This window comes from Erigeron canadensis, chromosome 1 (genome assembly GCF_010389155.1).
Source record: "Erigeron canadensis isolate Cc75 chromosome 1, C_canadensis_v1, whole genome shotgun sequence".
Taxonomy (NCBI): domain Eukaryota; kingdom Viridiplantae; phylum Streptophyta; class Magnoliopsida; order Asterales; family Asteraceae; genus Erigeron; species Erigeron canadensis.
The window spans coordinates 35,380,077-35,401,703 of record NC_057761.1 but is presented as its reverse complement, the minus strand read 5'-3'; the positions used below and the strand labels follow the sequence as shown (position 1 = coordinate 35,401,703).

The 21,627-nt window shown below is 30.0% G+C and overlaps 1 protein-coding gene across 1 annotated transcript; it reads left to right on the top strand.

Moving 5' to 3' along the window:
* The first annotated feature begins 3,426 nt into the window (after positions 1–3,426).
* LOC122585073 (uncharacterized protein At1g76070-like) lies at positions 3,427–4,483 on the top strand. Its single transcript, XM_043757170.1, has one exon. It carries the CDS (start codon positions 3,578–3,580, stop codon positions 4,442–4,444), a length of 867 nt encoding a protein of 288 aa, XP_043613105.1. The 5' UTR covers positions 3,427–3,577; the 3' UTR covers positions 4,445–4,483.
* The last annotated feature ends 17,144 nt before the right edge of the window (positions 4,484–21,627 follow it).

Sequence of the window (21,627 nt, the reverse complement as noted above, 5' to 3'; positions counted from 1 at the left end):
TCCTCTTAATTTTTGGAAAGAATTTTAACATTGGGATTAAAATAAAAAAATACCAAACATGCTTTGATCCTCATGTCCATTGTGTTCACCACGGCCAATCGTGAGCCATTTCGAGCGTTAGGGATGGTTTATAATACTGCACTATAAAAATTGGATTAAACGCATTGTTCTCTTTGAGTCTTTGACCCATTATATTTATATATTTTAAAAATATGTTGGGTAGGAATCAAGAATATCAACAAAACCTACAGCTAAAAAATCATGTGGTTTATAGACTATCTCCACCCACAATGAAACAATGAACCATGCATATCGTTTTTGACTTTGTTCACTCACCAAACAATTTTTCCTCTACCCATCTCTGGCCATCGAGCGTTACCGTTATATTGTCGTTTCTTGTAACTTTTATGGAATTGGCATAGGTAGTTTCTAATTAAGTTGGAAATTTGTGTATTTAAATAATATTTTAATGATCGAAGATCAATGTCAACAATACGCTCATTAATATTCAAAAACATTTAGCATATAGTTACTGCACGATATGTTGTAACAAATAATTTATACATCATCAATGTCGGTTTAAGCTAGCTTTTTGAAAGCTTTTAAACAAAATTAATTTTGGTGACATAGTTAGATACTTAGATTCATCAATATCTAAATTAAAGTAAACAAAGAAGCAAAATGACTCATCATATGGACCTGGCTACCTAGCTATGTCCGAAAAATGTTGTTTATATTCTATTTTCTTTGAGCAGTTGTAATAATAATTTCTCCATGCTTCTTTTTTTTTTAGGTAAGGTTGTACATACGATGGGTATAAGCACATAGAAAATCATGAAGCATTTTATATATATATATATATATATATATATATATATATATATATATATATAAGTTTAAGGGTCAAAATGTAAAATGGGCATTTTTGTGTGTAGTACATAAGCTTGGCATCATTTTCCTTTTTTTTTTTTTTTTTTTTTAATCTTGAGTAGCTTATTATAATATGATCAAGTTGGTATCTAGCTTAAAAGTCAAAAACATAAGTCAACTATATAATGAAAAATTGAGTTCTTAAATTTTGTAAGGGCCAAAGTTATTGTTTAGCCCAAGCCTATTATTATTGAGTCAATTCTATAAGATCGATATATATATCTGAGTTTTTGGTGGTAGTTAGATCTCAAAGATAATATAGCAAAACTGGAGTATATGATTGTATCACTTTTTTTTTTTCTCCATAGTATACTGAAATGACTAAGCTTAAATAAATATATTTTATAAAATACTCCAGTTTTTAACAAATCCATACTTTTATCAAACCGATTATATATTAGCGTTGAGGTGAACATGGGGATAATAATAATCAAATAATTAAGCATATACTCGAGTATATTAATTAAGTAATAACGGAGTACATTATTAGTGTTGACTGTTGAGTGAACTTAACGTGGGGATAAATAAGAGAGTGAAGCCAAATCTAGCCAATATATAAACATGGCCACGCTTTTGTAATTGGACACGCCCTCTTTCCGTGTATGCCACTTTTCTGTTATCCTTTTAATTTGTTATTATTTAAATATAAATATACATGGTGTTTAACATGCGTACAATTAAAAGTATTCATGGAATCGAAATTATTGTATCTGAACTTCAATTCGTTTCGGTTTTTCATGCGAACCAAACTTTTTTTTTTTTTTAACGTCATTGGTAATATACAGCAAATTTCAGTTGTTAAACTAGTTTGTATATATATATATATATATATAACATGATTTTAGTTAAAATAAAACAAGTATTAAAGTAAAACAAATAAAACAATAGGTTTTTATTTCCTAAAGATCACCGTGCAACATGAAAATCATTGTGCATCAATTGATTCGTGAATCTTCGTGCATCAATTTAACCATGATCCAAGGGTCAATATCATGTCTTATTTGTTTTATTTTAATACTTGTTTTACAATACCCAACCCCTATATAATATATCGAAACAAAAATATTGATTGTTTTCCAAATAAAGGAATGTATTCATTGGTGTCCCAAATTCTATACCCAAGAAATAATAGGAAAAAATCACAGCATTGACGTTACCTTTTAGAAATGATTATTTAGTTAAATTGATTTAGGAAAAAAAATACCCAGTTAATTAAAATAGGGAAATGCTAAATACAGCCCAAAAGGGTTGGGCTGTATTTAACGTGTATAAAAAACTTGTACCTTCCATATTAAAAGTCCGCCCCTTGATTTTCATGGTAACTGTACAAACAATTTATGCACCTTAAACATAGCCCTAATTATTCCATGAGATCTAGAAGCACTTCTGCAACTTTATCTCTCTCCATTTCCCTAACTTTTTTTTACTTCTTTCAAAGGGGAATGAGGCTGTATTTAGCAAACCCCATTAAAATATAAAAAACCAAATTATCCAATATAATAAAAAATCTTTTCATGGATTAATATAAACTAAAATCTTGAATATGTTTTCATAGTTTTAAATAGTTAGTGATGAAATTTAAATTTTGTCACATGCAAATAAAGAAGTTATAACTTAAAATTTATGTATGAAATGTGTTAGTGTATTAAAATGATAAGGGTTCCATCTATTTATTTAGTTTCTCCGTTAGCGATGTGATAAAAAGGTCTAGCTATAAGTCAAATGAGGCTAGCTACATTGGTATTTCTACTTAAAACTCTTTTCCCTCAAATTTGTCCAAATAGTCTCACTTCATCCGGCCGAACTTTCGGACTTCTATAACTCTGACAAATATTCCCGTGGCTAAATGACAAACCACACATTCGTGGTGATTACAACAACAAAATAATAATAAAACAGAAGGAATATAATTAAAAATGGATACCAATTAAATTGATCAAATCAAAAAAATAAATTCGTGGTGATCAACTTTCTTGATCAGTTATTGCTTCGTTGGCTTTGATCAAATCAAAAAAATAAATTTTAAAACTATACCAATTAAATTGTTAATGTTCAAAAAAAAAAAAAAAAAACCAATTAAATTGTAACAAAAAAAGATAAAACTCGCCAAAATTAAAATGAAACATACTCGTTATAATTTATCTTGATAATATAATATAATAATCTCGAATGAATGTAATGTAATAACTCTCATCAATATTGGAATATTTTCTATATTACTCATATCACTCATTTATGAAATATGTTTCAACTAATAAAGAATGAGATTTTTAAAATATATTTTCGTAGATGGTAATAAAAACTCATGGATTAAAATATGGCCGGTTAAGTTTGTATAGTAATACCAAGTTTCAAACGTTTTAAATATATAGACTTTTAATATATGACATGCCTTGAGTTTGCTTAGTCTTCTTTTGACCAAAACCTAGATCTCTCCCCTTCCTCTCTTCCTCTCTCTTTCCTCATATGTATATATGAATCATATATAAACACAAGTGTTAGAAAACCATAGTCCATTTGAGACACACAACATATAAACACACATATATAACATTATAGAGCTGAATTAAGGAGATTGAAAAAATCACTATATTTTTTGTTCTTTGAGAAAGGAAGATACAAGATTCATATATATTTGTTACAAAGCATGGAACAACAACAACAAAAAACAACATCAAGATCAATGAGCAAAATCATGAAGTTTCTACCAAGAGCAACATCATCTGTTTCTTTTCAAAACCCTCCACTTTATAGCCCAAAGAAAGAAAAAAAATTATCAGAAAAGACTCACAATAAATCCAATCTTGGTAAAGGCTTTTCTGGCCCTTTGGTCACCCTAGTCGTTCCATCAGAAAACCGTCGTAAATTAACCAAAAACGACCCAACGTTCACACTAAAATTTGAACCTACCTCTCCTAGAGTCTCATGCATGGGTCAAGTCAAGTGCAAACACTACCGAAAAGCCGCTGGAGCTATGGCTAAGATCAACAACAAACCAACACCTAATAAAGTGTCACGCGCCACGTCTTATACGCCCGAAAGAACTTACAACAACAAAGAAATTATTGATCTAGAAAAGGCAGATAATCCGGTGGTTGTAAAGAACAAGAAAAATAAGCTAGGTAATTTACGTAGCATATTTGGAAGTAGTAGAAAATCGGATGCAACAAACAACAAGTCCAAAACGGATAATTATAATTCGGATGTTATAATACCAAAAGGGCCATGTTTAAGTACAATGAAAAGATTTTCAAGTGGGAGAGATGCGTTTACGAATTTTGATTGGACAACACAAGTGGCACCTTTAGATGAGAAATTAGATAGAGGAAGTGATGATGAAGTGGAGGTCAAGATGCCATCATCAGCACCTGTGATAGTGAGAAACAATAATATTGGTGTTTGTGACAACTTTGTTAGAATTGGTGGTGTGAGTTTAGAGCCAAGAAAAGAGATTAATTTGTGGAAGAGAAGAACCATGGCTCAACCTCAACCTCTTCAATTGCATGTTAATTAAATTAATTAATTAGTCTTTTTTCTTGAACTTTTTGGTAAAGTTTGAGTTACTTTGTGTTTATTTTATTAAACTGTCGTACGTGTCTCTCTTGTAGTAATCTGGACTTAAAAAACTAGCTTGTAAATATTTAGATTCGCTAGTATTTAAGTCATTTTGTATCAAATTTTACATAAAGTGAAAATTATGCATAAATTATATGTAGGTAGTTGGAGTTTGGTCTTTGATTTTGGAAATGAGATTATGTCATATAAAACTTTAGGATTATAAAAGCTAGGACCAAGGTGTTTAATTAGTTGCTAACGGTGCATTTAATTGGGGAAAATATCCTTTGTTTTTTATTTTTATTTTCCAAAAAAATAATAAAAACAGAAAACAAGTTTAAATCATAGTTTTTCAAAAATGTTTTCTATAAAAACAAAGAACACCACTTTTCTTTTCTATGAAAAATTAAAAAATATATATATAATTTTTTTTATAGTTTTTCACTTTTCATTTTCTAAATTTTAAAACCTTAAATTCTTTTCCATTATTTAGTGTTGAACGTGTTTTTAAAACTTTCATTTGTTTTATAGAAGATTGAAAACTCCTTTCATTTTCTAAAAAAAATTAGATTTAAAAAACTATAAAATATTTTTCACAATTAAACGCGCCTTAAAAGATTAATTATTACGATTTACAAATAAACTTGAAAACAAGTTAGAACATTAATTTAACGAACTATTATGAACCATTTGATGAAAAATTTGTTTTTGTTTACCTCCATTCGTTTGCATACATATACATCTTTATATATAATAAAAGAAAATTGTCTTACAAAACTACTTTTAAAAAACAACATTATGTGGCATGTTTATATTTTTTTTTTAAAAAAAATTTATTTTATTTATGACGTCATATTTAATATTGAATATTTTTAAAGATAAATTGTTCATTAAATACTTATTTTAAATTTCTATTTTTATTTAAAAATATTTTTATGTTTTGTTAATGCAATAGGTACCCATATATCTATAATCCCTTATAAAATATATTGGACTCCTTATTTTAGAAATTCAACAATCTATTCAATATCCTTATATTGTCCCTAATTCACACGTTACCTCTAATTTTATATCTCTAAACACAATCAGACAAACACCTTACCAAGATCTAAGATACAGTCACTTCTTTCTCTTCTTCCTATTTACACACACGCATATCGATTCCCCCACTGTTTTGTATTATTATCACCGTTTAACTGTCGCAACGCGCGGACACCAACCCTCGTATATATAAATTATGTTAGTCAATTTAATATCTCCAAATCAAGTTATAATATGTCAATAACAAAAATTACATATATATTTTTTTAATTTTTTTGCTTTTAAAAGTTTTAGTTAAAATACTCGGGTTAAACCTAAGTTTATTAGCTAGTTGTATGTAATTTGGAATTTGATCACCCATTTTAAATACGTACACCTTAGTTTGTTACTCTTTTATCACATTAATTAATAATGTATATTTTGTTACTCTGTGTGACCTATACTTTATTTAGTATCTATATTAAGTTGTTAGCAATTAATAATATTATTATAGGAGTAGTGTTTTTTATTTTTATTTTTTTTTAATAAAAAAAATACACATAATTAACACATTTACAATTTGTTTATTAAATCTACCCTTTTTTTCTCATGAACCAGTGAACGGCTACAGTTAATTATATTATTGATTTAATCATGTTATATTTGGGGCGTAAAAGATATTATAATAGTTTAATTTGACTTAATGACAAAAAGGGGCCGGTAATGCTTTGCATATGCACAAGAGTAGTTGCTCAGTTGGTTGCTTGAAATTAATCAATATCACAAACAACAAAAGTATGTTAGTTCTTGTTTCATCACTAGCTAGGCCTAAAATTGAAGAGGATAATTAACTTCAAATTGAAATCAAATTTAATAACAAGAATTATTGGCTCTTTTAATAGGTTAGAAATTTGCTGATATACCATTTAGCCAGAAGGTATTGATGGATACCAATTACCAACCACAACTTCAAATTAAATACCAGCAATACCGTGTGGCATGACATTTGGCAAGAATATATATTTGGTATATATCGCAATTGATATCGATATGTATATATTATTTTTGGCTCCGTTGTCCTTTGTAATGCATGTCTCTGTCTTGTACCAAACTCGTAAACAGGCCAGTCAGTCTTACTTAATTCCAATTGATCTTATCTTATTAGTAAAAAATAACCTACGTGATAACTCAATAAGATTCTTTACATTTTTTAATCCATTTCACACCAAACAAAACTTCACTATCACTAAGTTAATATGTAACCATCGTAGAAAATTACTACAGTAGTATTTAACTTATCAGGCGACTACCAGGGCTGAATATGAGTTTTGTCACTTTGTGGGAAGCTGTGTATGAAAATAATATAGTGTAGGCCGGGCCCCAAAAGGCAATGATATGATTGTTCAATGATCTTTTTTGCAACTAGAGGAATGCTACACTTCAGTCGTTAAGTTTAAACTTTTTATTTTATTTTTTAACAGCAAGTTTAAATTTAGTTAGAAAGAAGATAATAAAAAAGTAACTATGCTCATAACTAATTAATCATGTACTAGCACGGTACCCGCGCTATGCGGCGGTGGTCGTGGCGGCGACGGTGTGATGGTTGGACGACCGTTGGTGGTAGAGCGGTGGTGAGTTGTGTATATAATTGATGTAAAAGGTTAATGGACATATTTTAAATGATAAAGGACTAACAGTGTAATTTAATCATTAATGTTAAGAGGATAACGTATATGAAAGTATTTTAAGGGGTGTTAAGTGAAAATATTACATATTTTCAATATTACCAAAAATAAAAAGGACTATTCTTTTTATAATATAGTATAGATAAGAGAGTAATTAAAAGACAACATGCATGATTATTTAATTTTTTTCATCTCTTATCAAGCTTTAATTAAGATGCATATATGGTTCTGTTCATTATAAAACTAGATTTATGCTCGTGAAATACAACGACGATGAGAGTACCATTGGCGGCGACACGTGGCGATAGTATCGGTAGCGGTGGCGATGACAGTGGTGGGGGCGGTAGTCGGTTGAAGGATGATCTATATTTTAAATTATTCCATTAATGGTATTACAGATATATTAGGTGAATATATTTAAATTTGTAAAGAAAGTAGAGGGATATTATTAGTTTTTCAATGGCTGAAACTTTTATAAAAAAAGTCATTTGATTTATTAAATAGTGTAAACTAATATTTGTATTTCCGAGAACTTTTAGATCATATATAATAATAATTATCTACGAAAATAACGAGCATGGTACTCGCGCAATGTGGCGGCGATGACATTCGATGTGGTAGCGTCGGCGTCAAGTGATGTTGGTAATTGATACAAAGATATTTGATTTTTAGGGATAGTGAATATATATTTTTTAAAAGATTATGAAATGGTTGTGTAAATTAATTAATTAAGATAGAATGGTAATTTCACATGTCACAAAATTATAAACTTTTCAACATATGGGTATATATTTTATATAGTAGTATAGATGAGACTTTTAGAGATGTTTATTAATTATAATCCGAAATGAAGTCTGTTCTTACCTGTATATAATAATTAAGTTATTCGAAAATTTCTGACAAGTAATTTTTGTTTTGAAAGTATACGCAGTTGCTTAGTGGTATCTCGCTGAGTTAATCTATTAGCGTATATATCAACCATTTTTTTAACTTCTAATCCTAAAGAATATCTCAAATAAATGAATGATCATTAAACTTAGTTTCGCTAAATGTAAAGATTTTTATAAATATGAAGGCCTTATACAACCACACTCCTTGCGTGTGCTCAACAACGGCTTTGGGGACTACAATTCGATAACACGCATAAGATCGATTGACTTCCGACTTGACCAACACACGTACTTAATTTATCTTCTATAGCCGGCAGCCGCCTTTCGAATTTGCTTGACCTACCCCTCAAAAGAATGTGTCAAATGAAATTTAAATACAATAAACAACCTCAATTTACACAATGACCACTACTTATGCCAAATCATGTGGTTATTAGACAACTAATACGAATTGATAATTATATCTTCAAAGGCATTTATAATAGATACGCTTGAGAAACAATGTTTACCGACCCGATCATCGAGGTTGAATTTGAAACTAAAAGAAATAATTCTAATGTCTAACATCAACCATTAATTTTATTTTTATTTTAATCAAAGTCTAGCACAATAAGCTATAAGCTAAACAAGGCCGTCTAACAACAATTCAAACAAGGTCATCTACAACAATTCAAAAGTTACACATATTCATATACTATCCAACTTAACATCAATGATAAAATACAAATCGTCATTTTTATAATTATCAATTAAGTACACCTTTATTCCTACAATAACATAAACAAATTACATTTAGCATAATTGTACATCCCTAAAGATACAACAACTTAACAAGTGATGAAAGTCAATATTTTAAAAACAAAAAAATTAATTTTTTTTTTGTTGCAAAAAGTCCTGTATTAATCCATACACGAATTCCACATAATCGACCAAAAAGTCTAGTATGATTTTAGATAGTCAAATTGGACCACAACAACTTGGGCTTCCAACCAATACCTATAACAATTAACTGGCCTTGTTTATTAAAATTTTGTGGCTGGTCTAGATAGGACATAATGACTGACGTTCACTATATTTTGACTTTTTGTAAATAAACTTAACGAATGAGTTTTGCTTTACTTTTTTTTTTTTATTTTAAAAGAACAAAATTAAAGTTTACGCTTAATTAATGTAATAATCTAATTCAACTAATAAGATAACTAGTATATATATAGTTTTTCTTAATCAGTTGTAATAAATACGAAAACTAAAATTAAGTAGATATATAACTTGCATGTAGTTTTCGTCTTTTAGAATTAAAGAAAAAAATTTCAAGAGGTTTTCCTATAAATATTGGATTTGTTCCTCCTGAATTGATGACTTGACGTTGAAATTTAATCAAGTGGTATTACTGGTAGTATGATGATATTCCGGTGACCCGTTTTATGATTTAGCCGCTAAAAGATAGAGAAAGAGTTATTGTCTTAGAAATCAAACAAAGTACAAACCAAACATTTATTAATAGTATAACTTTGGAAAAGTAAGACATGAAGCAGGCCTTTCCAACAAAACGATATTGACGAGAACAATTCGTAATTTGGACCCCTCCAATTATATGAACAGATCATGAACTTCATGGTCAACTTCGTTATTTAAAATTAACTTCTTTTTTTTTTTAATTAAATTATTGAAAATACAAAGCTAACGTAAGGCCCAAACTTTTATACTACCAAAGTACAAAACTACCAAAACCAAGCTGGGCCCAGCTAATTAATCAACAAGACATCAGGCGGCTGGCCTCTTTGATGAAGTCTTTTAGCTTTCCTTTATACGGATGTCACACTTTCAAGTTTCAAACAGTTCATGTTATCTATTAAAAGATAGGTACCCGCGCAATGCGGTGGTGGTGACAGCAACGGGTGGTGCTAGTGGCGTTAATGGTAGTGTAATTATTTTATGTTTAAGGGATGAATCTTTTGTAAATAACCTCATTAAGAATATTATAGAGATATTAGATGTTAATATTTAAATTAATTAATAAAGAAGATAAATAGTTTGAATAAATATGGGTATAAAATAATTTAGAGATATATTAGGTAGATTTAGTGTGAGAGTTAGAAATGTGTTGAAAATTAAGGTTATTTTAAGTATTTTAAAGGTAGAGAGTTAAAAAGAAGGATGGTAGTTTGTTTATTAATATAGTATAGATCATTGATCAATTATAATCATCACCAAGTGTTTTAGAGACAATGAGCCTTGAATTGTATTCTCATAAAAAAAAAAAAAAATTTCTCAAATTCAAAACTTGTCATAGGCAAATAACTAGGGATTGCCCGGAAAATGATTGGAAATGACCGCGGATAAAAAGAACGTTCCAAGTTAGACTGTTATATCTTATAAAAATATGGGCTTGTAACCCTAACAAGAAAACCTTTTCAGTGCCCTCTTCTAGAAAGGGTTTATGCATATTACACAACTAGTTGATACCCGTGCGTTGCACCGGGTTTTTTGACATTCTACATAATAGTTCACCGTAAATGACAAGCAATAAAAGATTATTATACCGAAAGTGAATAGTCAAACCACAAACCCTCCTAAAAAGACATATACAAATGGACATTTCAGAGACAATTTGTAAATTAAACCATAACACAAGCAAAATACTCATTTTTAGTCGTAGAGGATAGCCAGAACAATAAAACTAAACCTAATACTATTGAGACATTGAGCTTAATGTCAAAGGAGAAAAAAAAAAATGCAAGAAGATAAGCTATATAAAATACCAACTTATGAAATTAGCCATGGCAAGAGCAAAGTCCGGTTGACAAAGTCCATAGTCTACGATATAATGCTTTGCTAAAGGTTGCTCCTGTATAAAAAACAAAAAGGAAAATCAGCATTGCAACTTGAAACATAATTAAGATAGCCTAAATAGCCTATGCATATAGTTAAGTTATTTAAAAAGCTAAATTAAATTCAATAATCATTTCTTTTATAACTCTTTATCTAAATATATCTAATTCTCATAGAGATGGACCTATTTTTAAATCGCTCTGGTAACGTAAAATGCTTTGAGGATGAAACATGTATTTCTTAAAAATCACAGGGACGAAAATTGCCCTTTTTCCTTAAAAATATGACGTGTTATAAGAAAAAAACAAATAAATAACCAATTAATCATTAACAAAACGTCGAATCTTTACCGCTCGTAGCATGTCACCAAGAATGTAAGACCCAAAACTCTTACACTCGCATTGGGAGTCCTAGGTGTTACATCGTGAGCATAGTTAAGTTGGACACTCTTTATCTTATCTAGAATACATGAAAATAGACGTAAACAGAGCATTATAATGTAATAACTTATAAACCGAGTAATATGCTTTTATCAAAAGATTACATTTGGAGGATCGACTTCACGAATAAACTTAGGATTATAATGTAGTAACTTGTAAACAAAAAGAAGCCAATTGAACAATTTGTTTTCACGAATTATTTGTAAAACAAATTATAAACTAAACAATAACATGTTTGCCGATTATAAAAACAACAATCACCTATTACTTTAACACAAGATAGTTATTTTCGTGGATCTAACTAAACAATGGACATCTTTAGTTATAGATAGTTATTTTCGTGTATCTAACTAAACAATGGATATCTTTAGTTATACAATCAATTTTAAGTTTGCATGATACATCCCAATTCATTTAAAAACAATAGTATAATAATAAAAAAAATATGGATAGACCCGATCGATTAATTACACCATTGTCGATTGAAAAAAAAAAAAACAAATAAAATAATCAATGATAAATATACCTTGTAGATGCAAAATCGAGATTGGAAAATATAGCAATAGATAAAGAAATGATGTATAAATAAACTAGCCTCATCTTTTGGATTTTTCATAGTGATTGAATTGTTTTGATAAAAGTCATCAAAATTAAAACCTCCAGATCCGTAAAGCTAAAGGGATTTGAAACTATCTATTGTTATTCGTAATTGCAGACATTAATTGATTCGAATTAAGTGTTGATTTCTTTCCTTTATAGGTTATATAATAATATATGGATATGGATTTGCAATTTAAAAGAATACTCATTGAATTGTTAATTACTATGGATTTAAAAGAATAAACAAAATGCAAGGTAGTTCAAGTGGCAAATCAATCCTCGACATTTTTTTTTATTAGAAGACAATTTAGTGGCTTATATATAGAGAAGTGGACACTCCACGTCAGTAAATAAGTTGTCTACGTGGCTGCTGAGGTGTCATTTAGATCACTCTGGTAACGCCACATCAGAAATTGCTGACATGGCGGGCTAGGAGAGTGCCAAATAAGCGCTTTTCGATAGCGCTTTATATATATATAGAGTTCCGTTAGAAGCAAATAACACTTGTTGAGCTTCAAACCGGCCATTAATTACGTTAAGCTTGTTTTTTTAAGGAAAAAAAAACGGTCATAATCTTATATTTTTTGTTCAAACAAAGAGATTCTTACACTCGTATCTTTAAGAGCTATATTATGTTGTTGAACTTCAATTCAAATAACCAAACAATATGTTTTAACTTATAGAGTGAGAAACCAAAATGCTGGAGAAACTGCCATCCCTACTTTAGCTGATATTATCATTTTTGCATGATTAGTTAAAGGTAAAATAACATGTTTTTATCTCGTTGTTTTTATTTATAGGCAACCCAACTAATTAAATAGTTCAAATATTCATTTAGAGAGGAAAAAAAAAAAATATAACCTACAAATAAACCCAAATTATATCCTAAGGTATTAGACCAAGAGATACATGTCTACATCTATAACATGTCAAACATTACAAATTTACAATCACCTTAGACCAAATACTGTAACTTTAAAATCCAAGCCTACATGAAGCGATTAAGCACCAGTGGCTTTGGTTCTTAATTAACTGTTAGTTGGAAGTATGCAAATACTTTGACCTAGCTACTAACTGATACTGAGCAAACTTCTTTGTAGTGTTCAATTTATGCCAAGGTTTTATGCAATATTGATCTTAGTCGCTTGATGTGGTGGAGGCCAAAGCGCCCGACATATTGTATTTGTAATATCAATTCCTGAATAGTTAGAGATGAGCTTCAGATTCTAACTTTTACCAGAATTGGGTTTTCCCTAACATGTGTGTTTATACTTAATACCATAAGCTTTTACGCGTAAAACCTTGTTATGTACTTGCTGCTGGTTTCAAATATCAGCTAAGCAAAAGATTAAAAGAATGTTCAGCCTTTAGACATAGAGTAGGTCTTTGATACATATATATAGTGCTTCTATCTAGCTTCTTCTTTTTTGTATTACTGACAGCATATATGTGATATGCGACACGACTGGGGAAAAAGGTTCGACCACATCTTACAACCCGACCAAAGCGAATGTTTTGACTACAATAGAAGAAAACCCATATATATATATAATCAGACTACAAGACTGAAAACCAAGACCTGGAGTACAATTACACTAAAACAATTCAGTTTCTTAGTTTCCGTTCTACAAAAGAAATGTGACATACAAACCAAATGAAATATTGTCAGATACATATAGTTCCATTCAGCCAGTAAAATGGTTAAGGCAGGCACGGCCCGAAAAGAGTAAACAAACAGGAGAAATGAAAATAGAGTAAAGCTAGCCATAATATGAACACCCTTACATAAGTATGCATTGAAAGAGAAACTAAATCTCCAACTCTTTTAAAATATTCATGAAAATTCTACATCTAAATCTTGATCCGACAACCAACAAGAGCCGGTCATATTGTAACGTCCTGGAAGTTAAATAAACAACTAAATCTCCAACTCTTTTAAAATATTCATCATGGAAGGTAGACTTTAGTGTTCATAGACAACCCCCAATTCTAATGGACAGAATTTCCCTACATTGTTTAAATTAACTGCAGATAGTCAAGACTGCTACCATGCATGGTTAGCTGTTAACTGTGCACTACCTAACTGCCTTTGTAAAACGGTTGCATTCTATAGCGTTTATAAGGAAGGCAGAATCACTAGCTAGTCCATAGAATCATATTTCAACTACGGGGTAACTAATTACTCAAAATAAAATATAGTTCAAGTTAATAATTAAAAGCGTACGAAATGTAGTCAAAATGTCAAAGACACATGTTTACTTGAATATATCACAGACAAATATTATAGATAACTACATCCAAAGTCCAAATATTGACAAGCAATTCGAAGTTCAAACATGTTCGTCTAAGAATGAACCAATGAACTAATATTTGATAAGGAACAAACGAATCTACATCTCAGGAGATACAGATTACATAACCCGTAGTAGTGTTGAATTTCAAAGTTCATGTAACTATATAAAAGTTACGTAGCCTTTCTCTAATAAACTAATGTAAGAGCAATAGCAATCCTGCGTTCGTCTAGTCACGAAAGCATAGTATTGGAGGGTATATATTTACTTATTCAGATAATTAGAAACTATCATATAGCAAAATGGACAGAAAATGTTGAAATTTCATACTATCATATTGTGATGTGTGAGTGATTTTCTTCCAAATTAGTAAACAGAAAATAGGAAATAGTGATAAACAGTTTTAATTTCATTGTTGTATACTGATAAGGAGATGCCTTTGATACATGGAAATATGCAATAACAAAGCTTTAAAATATGAAGAAAACAACATGTGACTACATTAGAGGCAGGCCAAGTTGTGGACTATCAAGACAAACGGGCTCAACCAACAAGTGAAGTTGTGGATTGTGTCAGGCCCAAGAGGCAAGCTAAAAGGTCCAACAAATACCATGATGAAGTCAGCTTTGAAAGTTTGAATAGGTCTACAATGGTGTTTCTCTGTTTCAGTATAAAGGGAAACACTAATGGCAGTTGTAGACCTATTCAAACATTCAAAGTTGACTTAACCATAATATTATTTGTTCGGCTGTTTTAGCTTGTCTCTTGGGCCCACCACGATCCATAATTTCACTTGTTTGTTGAGCCCGTTTGTCTTGATAGTCTACCACTTTGCCTGTCTTTGATGTATTCACATCAAATTAGCTACCTCCCCAATGACTAGGACAGACTAACAACCTAGCCGACTAGCCGTTAAAGGCTTATTCATACAGAAAAAGAGCTAGTCTGTGATCACATGTAGCAGCCTCTGTTCCGAGTTATTACAAATTCCTGCACACACCACAACAAACATATTTAGTTGTGTATAAATTCTTGTTTCGGATTGCTTACTTAAGTCCTTTATGCTCATTGCTTATTTTCCAGCAAATAACAAACACTTTGTATAAATTCTTGTTTAAGGCATTAACACTTTTAAATAAGCAACCCAAAACACCCCCCTCAAACAAACAAAACAAAAGAGCACAAACCGGAAAAAAAAAAAAAAAAAAAAAAAGAAGAAGATAATTTATATTACTTTGGTACGGAAACCGTATGATGTTTTGGGATGTCTTCAACCTCCAATGTCTCCAAATACAAATCAATGTTACTTAACTCCTTATGTTGATTCAGTACATCAAACATGATCTCGATATCATCATTATCTTTAATAGGAAGAGCAACATATCTCATAACATTTCCAACAACGGATGGATACCTACAAACTAATATATTTGACACGATATCGTAGCTTATCAACAGACACAACTATTGAACTACGTATATTTTATCGATAAGTTGATCAAATGGTATTCCATGTTCAACTGTGATAGCTTTATTTGGAGACATGTTATAAGATACACCTTCTGGTCCATTACAAATTTTACCTCCCCAGTAACATAATAATGTACAGTAGCAAATTTTGGTGACATACTGTAAAATTATATACAAAAAGTATATAATTAGCTAGTTATATAACTAGCTAATTAAAGTTACTCTAAACTATTATAACAAAATTAAAGTATTTAAAGTAAGAAATACAACTTGTACCTTTAGTAAATAGTAATGATCGAGGTCAGTATGAGGGATTTTAATGGGTTTTTTTTCTTTTTTTTTTTCTATACTGTTTTCTACATTTTCTTGAAAATGGGTTTGTACTTTTGTGTAATTATTTGGTAAATACTTTGGGAGATCCGAAAATGTACTGTTCCTAAAAGATTGGGCTCATTTATGAGTCAATACTTATTGGTCAAAAATAAAAAGTATGAGTATAGTGGGCTTCTTTTTAATCATCTCATCTATTTTATCTTTTTTCTTTTTTAAAGATTAAAGATTAGAGAATTTTCTTTTCGTAGTTATTAATATTTATTTTATATTGAATTTTATGTGCAATATAAAAATGAATAACTCCCGTTTCATGTTATCTATACTATATTATAAAAGAAATAACAAGTGTTTAAAATATGTAATATTTTCACTTAGCATCCCTTAAAATATTTCAATATACACTACCCATAACATTAATGATTAATTTACACTACCAATCCTTTATTCTTTAATATATTTTCATTAACCATTTACATCAATTATCCACACCACTCGACGCCGTCTCCACCACCAACACTCGGCCCCCCACTACAACTGCATTGTAACAACCACCGCCGCATTGCGCGGGTAACGTGCTAGTAATGATGAATGAAAATTTATTAATAAATTTTGGAAAGTTTTACATATAATAAAGATCCTTGTAGGTAAACTAAAGTCTTCATTGGCCTATTAAAAAATTAAAGTCTCTCAATAGTTAATTAAACTTTAGAATAATGTCTTTCATTAAGATATACTTCATATGAAGACAAGACTGAGAAGTGGTAATGTAACAATCATGATTATTTACAAGGTTAGAGATTATTACTACATAAGTAAAGTAATGGTTTAAGAAGTATAATATTTTGTTCCAAATGAAACAACTTCTAAAAATGAAAATATAACAAAGTTTCAATTATTGCTCTTGAGTCTTGAAGATACTTTTCTCTCTTTCGTTTTCTCAATGAAATTTTTTCGTCGTTAGTCCGTATTTAATAAAAACCATCACGATTATATCTTTATTGTTAAGTTGTCTATTTGCATTACTAACTGGTTGATCATCCTTATCATATTAAATTGATTCACATTGATTTGGATTTTGAAGCCAAATTATGTATGTTAGCAACAAAAAAAAGTCCAAACTAAACACTTTATATTTGAAAATATTACCCATCACGAAAGAAGGAACATTATTTATATGAAAAAGATATATATTTAAGAATGTCAATATTATCAGACCCAAAATAGCAGCAGCTAATGTTCACGATTTTATCTAACGAAACAACAGAATTTCACCGAAATCAAAATTTACAAATCTCAACATCACCCAAAGTCACGTAGTGTGATTTATATTATGCATTATTGCATTGACAATAGCGAACTCATTTGGGATTATTTGTCAAATAGTTGGGTAACGAGTAGTGCGGAACCAGGATCACAGATGACCCGTAGCACAATTATTTTTTTCATTAGGCTCGTATCGTCACAAAGTAATGATAACCCCTAGACGGTTACAATTTTTAGCAATTTTTTTTAAGGATTTTTGTCTATTTTTGGTGATAACTTTATATATATCCTTGAAAATTTTGTTCATAATTTACATAGAAATAGGAGGTAGACGGCCAACAAGTTGCGCCACCACTCCTTTTTTGTATAACAAAACTAAGACGTTTAAAAACTATATTCATACACCGTGACGTTATAACATTGCTATGCATAACCCGTTGGACCCTTCCAAGCAACTCAATGGCCTCAGGTGTCAAAAACCCAAATGTATCAAATGCAAAGGGTATAAACACATGTTGGTTGTCAAGACACGCCTTCTCGTGTTTGACCACACGTCTATTTTTGATGGGTTTTTAAGACTTTTTTGGAGTATCTTTCATAATTTTTAGCATAAATACATCTTTATAAATTATTGATAGAAAAAACTTTCGATAGTTTAAAATTAGATACATTGACCGGTATCCCATATTTATTTGACCTGTAACACCAATAAAAAAATACATCATTTTTTAGAAAAAGTTATACTACAATAATTTAGTGGACCCGTAGTCCGGGCTACCCCTCGTTTAAGTGTAGTTCTGCCAGTGGTAACGAGATAAAAAGAGATCGAGATATTTCATGTACAAACTGTTCGTAACAAGTTGAAGTATTTATTAATTAAGCAAAAGACAATATTTGGGTCACGATTTGATAAGAATTGTCTTGTTAGGTCTTTGGTTTTAATTTTATGGTCCCTTTACCTTTAGAAATTAAGAAACTTTGGCTTATATAATGAAGTAGACAATTTTCATAGAAGCAAACGAAATTATTAGAGGAATATAGGGTGTCAATCAATCAATGTGATGGTATATATAGTGAAAAGTCGAAAATAGATATGTGACATATATAGTCGTATGAGTTTCAAAAAACTTTAATTTTTTATTGATATGAAAATAAGTCTAAATAACAATTTAATTGACATCTTTTCTAAAACCGAATTGAGCCAAATCGTTTTAGCCACATGCAACACCAATACAAATAGTTAGATTGCCATTTCTTGGCTAGAAGTGAGTGAAACTTGTACGCAATAAGACGTAAGTAAATCACCTACGCATCATCAAATGATTTGGTCCCATTAACACTATTTCTTTTAATATATCTATATTAGTTATCCATCCTTGATGCATTGCTTATTACTTGTAATTTCACATCAAATAATTGTCTTTATTTACACTTTTACAGTATATTTATAATAACATGATACGAGTAGTACGTAAATGTTCGATGCTAAAATAATGGCAATTGGCAAGAGCGCAAAACTGTCCTGTGGCATATTGATATTCTATTTATTTGATATGTGATACATATAAGAAGTTCTACAAACACATACATCATACATAAAAAATTGGGTCAATTGATAACTCAAAAAGGAAAAAGAAAAAGGTTTTATAAATAAAACAGACGGGGGGCAAGGGCGCAAAAGTGCAAAACTATCGCAAGAGATCCTCCTATGGGCTATGGGGCATTTGCATGTTTAATAATTTAATCAAACTGCTCTGTTTATCAATTTTCTTAAAAAAAATTGTCACATCTTTTTGGGCCTGATGCATAGGGCCCGGTTTGAGCAGTAAAGTAGTAAATTGCATCCCTCTCCTTGACTCCTTGTAATTGGAAGCCGAAAGTACCAGCAAATGTTAAAAACCCACAGCCAGTTACAATAGAATTAAAAAGTTCTACTATTCCGACAATTAACAATAGTCTGAAATTTGTTGTTCTATTATACATCTTTTAATTATTTACTTAATTGAGTTCAAGTTTTCTTCTTCAATGATGTATACAGGGACCTACTCGTTGATGGGTCTCTGACACAGACTTCATTAAAACAACACATGCTAAGCTTTTCGATATTCGTGATTTATTCACATGTTTACAGAAAATTATAAAAAGATCAAGTTTACCTCGTCAAAGATGAAAGCTAGATACATTGTTTTTGAATGATTAAATTTTTATATTTTGTATTCTTGTATATTTTGTACATATATAGATATCCAAAATTGGAAACCTACAATCATAAATGTCTTTTCAAAATATGGAGATGGTTTAACGTACAAATAGTAAAATTTTGATCAAATAAGCAATAGAGTATCACTTAAGTTATCATTTTTTTCTTCTTTTTTGTAAATACTAGTTATTCCAATTTTGAATCTCACAATCAGTATACAATGTATGGTTTTCAACTATAGAAACATAATATTTATCAAGTTATAATTCATTTTTTTTACATAAAAAATAAAAAAAAATGAATAATAAAAAAAATGAATTATAAATGTGATTAATATGGTCAAGGGCGGTTCCATGTGGTTATTAACTAGGTCTATGGACCTATCGGAATTTTTTCTAACGAGCATATTAAAATTTATGATTGAATACATGTTATCCAAGAGTTTGGACCTAGGTAAATTATAAATAAGTCTTTTTAAATATTTAAAGTAAATAAATTATAATTAAATATACGTAGTTTGTGTCCTTGGATCCATTAGTTATAAAATAAAACAATATATATAGAAAGATATTCTTCTAATCCTAATTGTTTACTAGTAACATACGAGTATCATCATAAAATTTTAGTTACTCTTTTTTATTTCTAATTTAAAATTTCTATTCTTTAAAACATTAAACTTAGCAAATCCGTAATAATAACCCAACAACTAGTTTAGCAAGATCTAAGAGTGGCCGTGGGAGGAACTTGAAATCGGGAGGATGTCAAGGTAGGTAAGATAGTGGTCTTAATAGAACTTGAGTTAATGTTATGGCAAGGTAGAACTAGAAATTCTAATGAAAATTCCGCTTAATTGTTAATAGAAACTTTGTGAAAGAACTTGCTTTGCGAAAAAAAATTCGCTTTAATATATATGATATTTCCTAAAAACCTTACCCGACCCATTATTGAATACGGAGGGAAAAAAATTTTGCTCAAATTAAATTTGAACAAACGTGATTTTCATTCCTAGATCCGCCACTGAAAATGGTAAATTACAAATATGCGTAAACATTTTTTTTTTGTAAAGTTAATTTCGATTCAGACGTGTTTGAGGCATTTTTAACCAACAAATCGCTGGACCTCCAACCCTCTCCTCATGGAGAATACCTTGAGATGAGAAACGTAAGACTCGAACCCGAGACCTTGGGAAAAGCTCACCTCTAAAGCCCACATAGTGGATTTAGAAGATACCTCTGACCAACTCATTAACATGTCACATGTAAATGTTACGTTTTATGAATAAGAAAATAAATACTTTATTTTATCTAGCCCAATGAACCTTAATCACCAATAATTTATGAATCTAAACCAAATTTTAAACATATTTATACACTTATCAATTACTTCAAATTACTTCTAAGAATATCTATTTAATATCATTCGGTTAAACGCTTGCCCAAAATTCTTGTAGTAACTTGCAAGCCACGCCCCTCTCCACCCCCACTAGCTTCCTGTCCTCTTTTTTTGATCTTCCATGTCTTAGTCTTTGACTTCTGTGTCTCCTAGTTTCCCTCTATTATAATTTTTTTAATCTCGAAGTAGAAAAAATGCTTCTCTGTCACATAATCTACACAATTTAAGAAAATGATTTCCTATTTTTCAAATATCACTTGTATAGATAAGTGACTCGATACTGTAATAATTTATACGATAACTATTACTCACAAAAAGTTAACCTTTTTATTTTTTCAAAAAATTACTCAAAAATTAGTCGATGAGTTGGTAGGTCATTTATAATATATTTAAATTTAAGTTATTCCATCAAGGTTTAAATCTCATTTTTACATTCGTATGGATCGATTGTTGAGGGTTTACCAAAAAAGCAACAAGTTAACCAAAGTAAAAAAGAACTACTCAAATTATGTTATTAAAGAAAAGGAAGAACAATGTTAATTTTATCTTAAGTAAAGCATAAATAACTCCAAGCTTTTTATTCTTCTTTCCCCCTCCTAACCTTTATTTGGCAATAATTATATTTATTCTTGTTCCTATATTCCGGCCGGCCCTGGCTCTCATACTAATTTTTAACAGCCTAGGCAACCATATTAAGATATTGTCCACTTTGGCTTAGACTGCTAG